The sequence below is a fragment of the Mus pahari genome, chromosome 14 (genome assembly GCF_900095145.1).
Source record: "Mus pahari chromosome 14, PAHARI_EIJ_v1.1, whole genome shotgun sequence".
In the NCBI taxonomy this organism is placed as follows: Eukaryota; Metazoa; Chordata; class Mammalia; order Rodentia; family Muridae; genus Mus; species Mus pahari.
The window spans coordinates 85,488,340-85,498,076 of NC_034603.1; the positions used below are offsets into that span (position 1 = coordinate 85,488,340).

Below are 9,737 nucleotides of genomic sequence, written 5' to 3' on the forward strand. Positions count from 1 at the left end.
AAATAGTCAGCCATATTCATTCATCCCCCAATGTTGTAGCATGATATAGCCACAGACGATGCCCAATCTCAATAAAACTTTATTTACAATGGGCCATCTGTCCAGGAATGAGAGTAATTTTGTCAACCATGGAAAGAGGCCAAGAAAATATCGGGATGTCAGCTTCCTTCTGTGGGGCGAAGTCAGACAATGAGATGGCACACATGTCCTGGTGCAGTGTGCTCCGCATACACAGGAAAGGACCGGTTCCTCTGGGAAAAGAGACAACCTGAAGCTGCCCAGGAAGCCTCAGATGAGGTCATTCGTTCTCTGGGTGCTGTGAACCAGACAGGTCATCTTGAAAGGGATCTTGTGATCCACTAAAAAACACTAAGTCACCGGTGCGTGGGAGGCAGAGGCAGGCGGATTTCTGAGTTCGAGGTCAGCCTTGTCTACAAAGTGAGTTCCAGGACAGCCAGGGTTATACAGAGAAACCCTGTCTGGAACCCTCCCCCCCCCCCGCCGCCAAACAAAAAAACAAAACAAAACAAAAAACCCGCTAAGTCACATGCTTTAAACACGATGTGTGGGGGCTGGAGAGATGGCTCAGTGGTTAAGAGCACCAACTGCTCTTCCAAAGGTCCTGAGTTCAAATCCCAGCAACCACATGGTGGCTCACAACCATCTGTAACGAGAACTGACACCCTCTTCTGGTGTGTCTGAGGATAGCTACAATGTATATACATATAATAAAAATAAATAAATCTTTAAAAAAAAAACAACAAAAAAAACCACGATGTGTAAGTCTGTGTACACATATGTGCATGTGAGTGCAGTGCCTTTGAGGCCAGAAGAGGACATAGGACCCCCTGGAGCTACAGTTACAGACAGTTGTGAGTCACCTGACGTGAATGCTGCGAATAAAACTGAGGTCCTCTGGAAGAGCAGTAGGTATTCTTAACTCCTGAGCCATCTCTCCAGCTCCCATGAATTGAGCATTCTATGGGGCGATCTATATGGTGCATGAATCATGACTCAATAATGAATAATACTGACAAGCAGAGCCCTTGTCAGAGATAAAATACAATAGTCCCAAGGCAATGCCTAGAACCTAGGACCCATGATGGAAGGAGGAGGGACACGGCTCCTGAAAGTTGTCTTCTGAATGCAGCGCATGTACATGCATGCATGCACACTAAGAGCAAAAGCCAGGAGACTGTCAGCAAATTTACCACGACAGTGGCTGCCTCTGAAATTTAGGATAGAAACCGGCTGCCTGAATGTCTAATGGGGTCCCACCCTCATGTTTGGTGGCGGCTATCGAGGGCTGGGCTGATTCAAGGTTTTCCCTGAGGCTCTGCTGTATGGAGAAGGAATATAATTCCAAGTCTACAACCAGGATTATGCCTGGCAGAGCTAGTAAGGGCCTCTGGCCAGGGCCTTGGAGGAGTTGCGCTTTGGATCCTAAAAACTCAATTCTTCCTACCCTGAGACTGGACTTATCACTTCCAAGGCTGCCCTGTGCTTGTCTCTGATGTCCCGCGTTCCCCTTGTGCAACATTGATTAGCTGTGTCTCACCCATTGCATGATAGCTTTCTGCTGACTCTGTCCCATTCTAAGATGCTGTACTTCATAATAAATCTGCTTGGCAAAAGACCTAGCTTGTGCAAGACCTCTGGACACCAGCTTGCTCTGTTTATCTTCTCATCTCCTGCTTTCCCACTTAGAACACTATCACTAAAGAGTAATCTGCTAGTCCAGACTAGGCGGCAGTACTCTTGGGCTTCTTAACTGGGTCTCCACTCCTTATGATTGCGAAAGTGAACGCTCGAGTGTGTGCACGTCAAAACAGTGTCCTGGACAAGAATTAAGAGCGACCATGCTCAACTCCCAGGCTGCACCTGGGCTTGTGGAACTGACCTGCTCTGACCTGTTTCTGGATTAGTGACATCAATCTGGCCTACAGCAAACAACGGTTTGCGTTTTACGGTAAGAACGGACTCCACAGTAGGGACTGAATTCACATTCACCCCTCTGCCGACAGGCAGGCAGGCAGGCAAGTCTCACAGACACACCTGCCACCCAGTACTTCATCCCTCTTCAGGGTGCCATGCATCACTCCTGGAACCTCAGTCTGCTGCCCAGGGGCCACTCCAAGTCAATGTGGGTACAAACTGGCCCCAATCAAGAAACATGCCTCTTGCTTAAAGACCTCTTCCTACCCACAGGGCCACGAGTGCCCCCCTTTATCAGTCTGGGCCTTGGGATGGTTTTTGCTGTTTTTAATTATTATTATTATTATTATTATTACTGTGAATGCGTGACTGCACGTGGTACACATGTGGAGATCAGAGGTCAACTTTGCAATCAGTTTACTCCTGCTGTCATATGGATCCTGGGGCTTGAACTCAGGTTGCCAGGTTGGTGTGGCAAGGGACTTTATCACAGAGCCATTTTTTGCCAGCCCTGGGCCTTAGACTTTATCATATGTAAAACAGAGGAGCCAAAGAAAAAGAAGTTGCGGAGCAGGAGGACGTGAGGGTGTGGCTACACCAGCACCTGCAGCTTCAAGGCAGCTGCCATAATTGCTGCTGCTACCTCCCAGGACCCTGGCTGTCACCTGGTTCCCATGGAGGCAGAAGGCATCAAGTCTCTCTCTCCTTTGCTCCCACTACTATGTGATACCTGCACCTCAGCCCTCAATAATATTGGCTGAGGGTTAATGGGGCCTGAGAGGCAAGTCCAACTCAGTGTCAGGCACAAAAGAAGCTGATGGCCTGGCTGCTGTCACCAGTAGGCTCTGCTTCTGAGCCACTGGCCTCTGTCCTGCCTCCTTCACCCTCAGTCTAAGAGGGGCATGAGAGAGTTACTGTCTCCATCTTACAGATGGGACTGGAGGCGGGGACTCAAGGTCACTGTGCTGGTCTCTGGCCATCACTCTGGGCAGAACCAGTCTCTGGCCACACTTCCCTGTAAATGCAGGCGCCCCGCCCTTACTGACTCCTCCCCCATTTCCTGTTCTCTCCCCAGCCCCCTTCCCCCTACATTTTCCACAGTTTGCTAAAGAGCTGACTGGGCACTTCCTCACCCAGGCCCACAGCCCAACAGAACTCACAAAGCCCTGTCCCGTCTAACCAGCTGGCCAGGCTAGGACACACCTGCCTGCCTACTCTAGTGTGTGGGTGTTTATTTGTAAGGCTCCACTGTCCTTAGTTAGCCCTAACTCAGGTGTTGGCGCTGCCCCATGGTCACTAGATTGTCTCCACAGGGCTCCTGCCTCTGAATTGCTCCCACAAGCCTCCCTTGGTTTCACTGACCGTACCCCAGGCTCTGAGGCTCTACCCAGCTAAGCCTCAACCACACTGGTTTCTTGCTCCCTTAATCATCCCAGGTCTTTCTGTCCCTGTTTCCAGATCCCTTGACCTCCAGGGTTATCCGGCCTGATAAACTCCACAGAACAGGATCGCCCAGGGTTCTACTATAATCTCTCCATCCAACAGATCCTGTCAGGACCACATACGAGATCACCCAGGAGCTACAGCCCCATCCTTCACTTCCCTCAAGGAAGGTGCTGGGCCTGACTCATTCTTTTCAAATTCCCCAGAGCACCTGTCAAAGAACTTGTGTACAGTCAGCAATCCAAATGCAACTATTCAATTGTACATGCTTAGAAGAAATAAATCACAAGAGAAGCAGGTGTCTAAGTCAGTGCCACATTGGGCCCACGCAGCTAAGCCACATAGCCACCTCAGGCCCACAGGTGTCTAAGCCACACAGTCATGCCAAGCCCTCCATACCCGGGAGTATCACGAAGTTCTGATCAATATTTATGCACAAAAGCAGTTGCAGCTGACTGAGGATGGGTTTCCTCCCTAAGATATATGCAGAAACCCACTATATAAAAGCTATCCCTCAATTTGCAAGGCAGAGTACTCTCCCGGTCTGCCTTGTCAGGGACTCCAAAGCTTTAACATGCTCAGAGGACACAGCCCCAGAAGGGAGCAGCTCATTGTGTGTAAGTCCCCAAGCTATTCCTCTCCATTCCTGCACATGGGAACAATGACAGAGACAAATCAGGCTGGGACTACAGGCTGCATGGAGTCCAGCCACCCTAGACTTGGGGTGGAGGGGCATTCAGCTGAGTGGGTCCCAAGAGGTTTAGGACTGCAGTTGCTGGCTCTACACCACAGCCTCTCCTCACATGCTAAGCATCTTGGCCACACTTGGTCTAGAAGTTTACCTTATTTCTTATCCTTTGACCACCTCTTGTCCTTGCATCTTCAATATTCCATCTGCTGGATTCCCCTCTGCCACACCTGGGGACACTCACAGGCTCCACTCCACTATTCTTATGCAGATCTAGCAACAAAACCAAGACCTTAGCCTAGCATTCTCAACAACTATGTAGCCATTAAATACTATATCATCATCTTATGCAGATCCAGCAACCAAACCAAGACGCTGGCCTAGCACTTTCATCAACTAAGCAGCCATTAAACATCCTATCAGCACACCATCTCTGACCTCTGATGTTGCCACATTGTAGAATAGCTATAGGATTGCCTAGACGCCCTTAAAAATCTCAATGATCTTAAGGCTTCAGATATCCATGATTCCGGCCACCAATCTACAGCCTGTCACCAGGGCTTGCTGTAGGTCCACTGTGGGATGAAATGCACCATGTGACCTTGTGAGTGACCAAAGGCATGACTCTTGACCCCAGTCTACACCAGCACCTGAGCCCTCTTCCTCGGCCACTGGGCACCTGCAGTGCTCCCCCCTCCCCTGCTCTCTCTCTCTATCCAGAACGTCCAGTCCACCAATGATGCTCACTCTGGACGCCATCAAGATGCACTTAGCAATGTCTGTGGCATTCTTTCCCAGCTTATGTGCTCTGCACTGCCTATCCTACACATTTTACTTCCACCATCTGTAGAAACCATCCTAGCCTTGGGATGTTTGGTCCTAGGCTTGTGTGTGTGTACCCCAGTAGCATGTGTGCATATGCAAGAGGCAGAGTGAACATCCAGTACAAGTGTTTGAGCCCAGCTCTCGGGGTTGAGGGTGAGGTGGGGGCTCCTGCATGACCCCTCCTCCATTGCCTGAACCTTCCTCCTTCCCTTTGTTATTTTTTTTCTCATCCCTCAAGTTCTTGGGGGCCTGGAACACGTCTCTCAAGCATGTTCCAATGCAAGTAGTCTACCCTACCCACAGCATTAGGCATTAGGTATCAGTGGTCCCCCACCAGATCCAGGTTCCTATCTAGAGAGCCATCGTGCTCAAAGCCAGGTGGAGGTCCAGATGAAGGTGGGGTGAAAGAAAACTGTCCAGACCAGTGCCCCAGGGAACTCCCCAAGAAACTGACCATTCCACCAGGAGATGTAGAGGCCTGAGCAGGCCCTGGGCTGGCACTGGACTCAGCACGTGGTGTGGGAGAGTCCACACCTCCCTGATTTATTGGTACGTCATTCCTCCTTAGCTCCATCCAACCCTGGGAGCTGTTCAACCCTGGGAAGGTCAGATTCCAGAGCCTCCCCAAAAGCACACATCCATTGGAATCCTAGTCAAAGGGTTCACGCATCGCCCTCCTCAATGGCCAGTAGAATCTTTACCTTTGTAATCTGCAAATCCATTCTAAGTTGCACATGCTTACCCCTAAATTTTTGGCATTTGTCACTTAGGTTAATCATTTTCATGAGCTGCACAAAGTCTGCCTTTCTTACACCTCCAGTGGCAATCTGCTGACGACTGGCAAGGGTCTACATGTGTCTCCTAACCTTTAAACCCAGCTCTCCTGTGCCCTGCCCTGGTTGTGAGTCTCCCCTCCCTAGTGGCTCATTTCTCCCTGACAGTCCTGTAAGGCAGAACCAGACATGCTGGACTTGTCCATTGCAATAGACAAGCCCGGGATGAAAACTCCATGCCTGAGGACCAGGCAGAGCCTGTACCTGGTGCCGGAGCTTTCCTCAGAGAGCCACTGTCCACCAAAGCCATGCAAAGCTCCCAGGGGCTGGTGGTGCCTTGCTTTGCTTTTTACACTGAACAAAGACAGACTCATTACTGAGTGTGTGCTGCATGCCTTCTGGAGTGGCCACTGCTACCTCTCTGGTCTCCGTCACCACATACACAAAGTCGAACAGGCCCCATAGAAAGCCAGTATGTCCTCACCCTGATCACCCTGGGACCTGGCCCTTTGGGTCTTGACTGTGGCTTCAGGTCTCACTTCGTGGGTAGAAGGGGTGGGGTTTTGTTTGTTTGTTTGTTTGTTTTTTCCTCTCTCTACTGAATACTCTGATGCCAGAGAGCAATCCAAGCAGCCATGGTCTGCCAAGTAGCTCATCAGGTTTGGTCACTCCAGCTTTCCCATGTGGTGCTGCCTGAGGCTTGCAGTAGGCCGCGAAAGACTCCATTAGGTGAGAGAATCAGACCATCAGCATGCCTGAGCAGTGCCAGGACACAGACACATGTTCGCATCTGTCCTGACCTGAGTGGGCCAGGCCTTCTCTCATCCTGTCTACCGAAGGGTCACATTCTCTTTGCCCTCTACAGCTCCAGATCTATATTGGCCGAGAGATCCCTCCCAGGAATCCACTCCTGGGCGGATGCTGCGCCAGGCAATAAAGCTGCATCCTGGCTGTAGCCACAGGGAACGCCAACCTTTATTAAACACTGATGGGTGCTTTCCAGGCTCCCTGGTCATGGTCCTGGGTATACAAAATCTGAGGTGCCTTGAAAAACTACAGCAGCCGAAGTCTGGCCTGGGCCTTCGTGTCCATCTGGGAACCCCAGAGAGCAATGGGCATTTCTGATCCTGGCCACACCAGAGTGCCCTGGTGAGCGAGTCACAAACCTGTACCTCTCCCAGGAGAGCAGAACCTGGGGAGGCCGCTGCTGACATGGCGGGTTCTCTGCCTTTCCCTACCCTGAGGTGTCAGCTCCCTTTTTTGGTCCAAGCTAGTCAATCCTGGAAAGGGTGAGTGAGGCTAAGGCAGAACACCGTGGCTGTGCTGAGTTCAACGGTGCCCCTTCCACAAATTAGCCACCAGCCAGGACCTACGAATACAAAACCCTATTTGGAAATCTCTGCTGATGTCATCAAGTCAAAATGGGTTCAAGCAGACACTGAATCCAATGGCTGGTGTCCTTATAGGAGGGGATTGAGCATAGCCGTATGTAGACAAGGAAAAGTGAAAGAGATTCATCTACCACCACCACCACCCCCCACCAAGGACACTAAGGCGTACCACCAGTGCCCCCCTCCAAACTGGGTCAGACGCCATAAAGAAGCCAGCCCTGCCAGCATCTGGATTTCTGACTTCTGAACCCCGGGAACCACGAAACAGTCAGTCCATTGCTTTGGGGCACCCACTTGTGAACCTCTGTCACAGCAGCCACTGGGGACGCTCTGCTATGGGATAGGGCCTCTGTGGTGGGATGACTTCGAAGCCTTCATGGTGACTTAGATCCAGTGCTTTGGACACCAACATTGGGAAAGCTAGGCAAAGAGATCAGTGTACAAGCACAAAAAGGGCCTCCGGGCATTGATGAGCGCCTCAGACCTCTGCTCCAGACCAGACCAGTGCGGTTTCCAGCCTGGCACTGCCTTGGCTGGGCAAAGACAGAAGAGTCATTCTAGGTACCCCACTCCAACCTGCAGCTAGCAGTGTGGGTCTCCCAAGCCAGCTCTTCCCCCCCCCCCCTGTGGACCAGGCTCCCAAGGCCCGCATGCTGCTTTTCTCTAAGTTCTTCACAACTTGCTAGGCAGACATGTGGTCATATGCCCTCGCACTCCCACAGGATGCCCCTGGAGGGAAAACTGTAAGGATTCCCTCACTGGAACTGGGAATTCACTTCCTCAATCCCAAATTTTGCTGACCATCCCAGAGATAAGCTGCACAAAGGATCTCATCTCCCCCACCCCCCATCAGACTGCATTTGCAAACTTCTCCACAGGCATGCACTATACCCTATGCCCAAGAGGGCTGAGTTAGGTAGCTCCACAGATAGGATCAGCTAAAACTCTCCAAAGAGCTAAGCAGGGTGGGGCAAGGAGCCACGGAAAGGGCACCATGAGGACATTTCTGACACCCAGAGAAACAGAGGAACTCTGGTTTCTGTCTGTGCGGAAGAGGGGACACAGGATACTCAGAAGAGATGTAAAAGGCAAACCACGGGGGACAGCGGCGGGCTGGGAGCCACAGTCTCACCTGCTGAGTGCCTGACTAGTACAGGAGAGGCCTTCGGGGGCTCAACTCCAAGTGGAGCCTTCCACTTCTGCCAGCTTTTCCAGGACCACATAACTATATATGCTACCCCTACCTGGCTCGATTGTACCCACCCTTTGGGTTAAGGAGTCCTAAGGGTAACATATATGCCAGGCAATCTAAGCAGCCACACAATCCCTTGACCCCCGTAGGTCACCAAGTCGTCATGTCCCCCACTCACCCCCGTTCGTGCGTGTGGACATCCTGAATAATATAATAATAAAAAGTCAACAGCAGCAAATATTCAGGCTCCTGGGTCCTGCCTGGTCCTGTGGTGGGGCCTTCTAGGGAACACTCAGCGGGGAAGTAGACTCTAGCAACCTTCCTCTGTCCCTCTGTGCTCATGGGATCTGCGTAGGGGCTTCCATTCTGCCCTGCTAAGCAAAAACTCCCAAATGGCTGCAGAGAAGCCCTCCTCACCCAGCCAGCACCTCACCTGTGGAAGTTTCTTCCCGGGGTTCCCAGTCCTTTAGCCATCGCACACCCCCCCGCGTGTTCCCCACTCCCCCACCCCCAGCGCTGGCATCCCAGGGAGGCGGCCTGCCAACACCCAAGCGTTCCCTGGCTCCCTTTCCTGGGGCCGGAGCTGCTGCGGAATTTCGGTGGAATTTTGAGGTCGCCAAGCATCCTCTAGCTCAGAGGGGAAAAGAAAAGAGACGAACGGTGGAGGGGGGTTACGGGGGAGGGAGAAAGTGAGCTTGGGGCGTTCAGTTGCAGGATGGCAGAGGGAGAGCCCCAACCGGCTGCACGGGCAGAGAGGTGGGCCGCGCGAACACGGGTACAGCCGCTTACCTACGTCTGCATTGCAAAACGCCTGTTGCGGGTGCACCGGGGAGCAGCTGCAGGCGTCGGCCGGGCGCAGCAGCGTGGCTAGCAGCAGGAGGCCGAGCGCCAGCCGGAGGCTGCGGGCCGCGGCGCCCATGGCGGGCGCGCTGGGGGCCTGGGTCCGGCTGCTGGGGCGCGGGCTGGGGCGCCGGGCACGCCCCTCCTTACCTGGCCCGCTCCCCCGCGCAAACTTTCTGTCCTCTTTGTCAAGGGGCGCAGCGGCGAGGGGACGGCGCAGGGCAGTGCACACGGCGGAGAAGAAAGAGGCTGGGGGACGGCGAGCGAGCGCAGCCCGGCTCGGCTCCTCCGCTGCCTTCTATGGCTGTGTTTGCTGCGGGCTCCGGCCGAGCCGCCGTTTTATTGCGCTCCAAGGATCCTCTGCTCCTCCTCTCGGTGGCTCGCGGCCAGTGCAGGCCGGGCGCTCCCAACAGCCCTCCTCCCGCGCCGCGCCGCCCAGCCCTCCCCAGAACCCCGGCTTTTGTTGTGCCCAGCCTGGCACAGGCTGCGGGCTTCCCGCACCACCTGGCACGCTGCGCCGTAGGGCCATGCGCGCTGCGTACCTGACTGCGCGCTGGATTGGCACCCACACACGAAAACGGCCTGCTGTGCGACGCGTTAAGGCTGATGCCTCCCCCCCCCCCCCGACTCTGAATGGAACTCAGGCCTTG

The 9,737-nt window shown here is 53.2% G+C and overlaps 1 protein-coding gene across 1 annotated transcript in view; it reads right to left on the minus strand.

Moving 5' to 3' along the window:
- The window catches only part of Timp2 (TIMP metallopeptidase inhibitor 2), a 49,532-nt gene extending 40,048 nt beyond the window's left edge, over nucleotides 1-9,484 (minus strand). The window contains exon 1 of the mRNA XM_029546192.1: nucleotides 9,037-9,484. Within this exon, the coding sequence (XP_029402052.1) occupies nucleotides 9,037-9,166 (130 nt within the window). The 5' untranslated portion in view covers nucleotides 9,167-9,484. The remainder of the gene's footprint in view (nucleotides 1-9,036) is intronic.
- Between the last annotated feature and the right edge of the window lie 253 nt (nucleotides 9,485-9,737).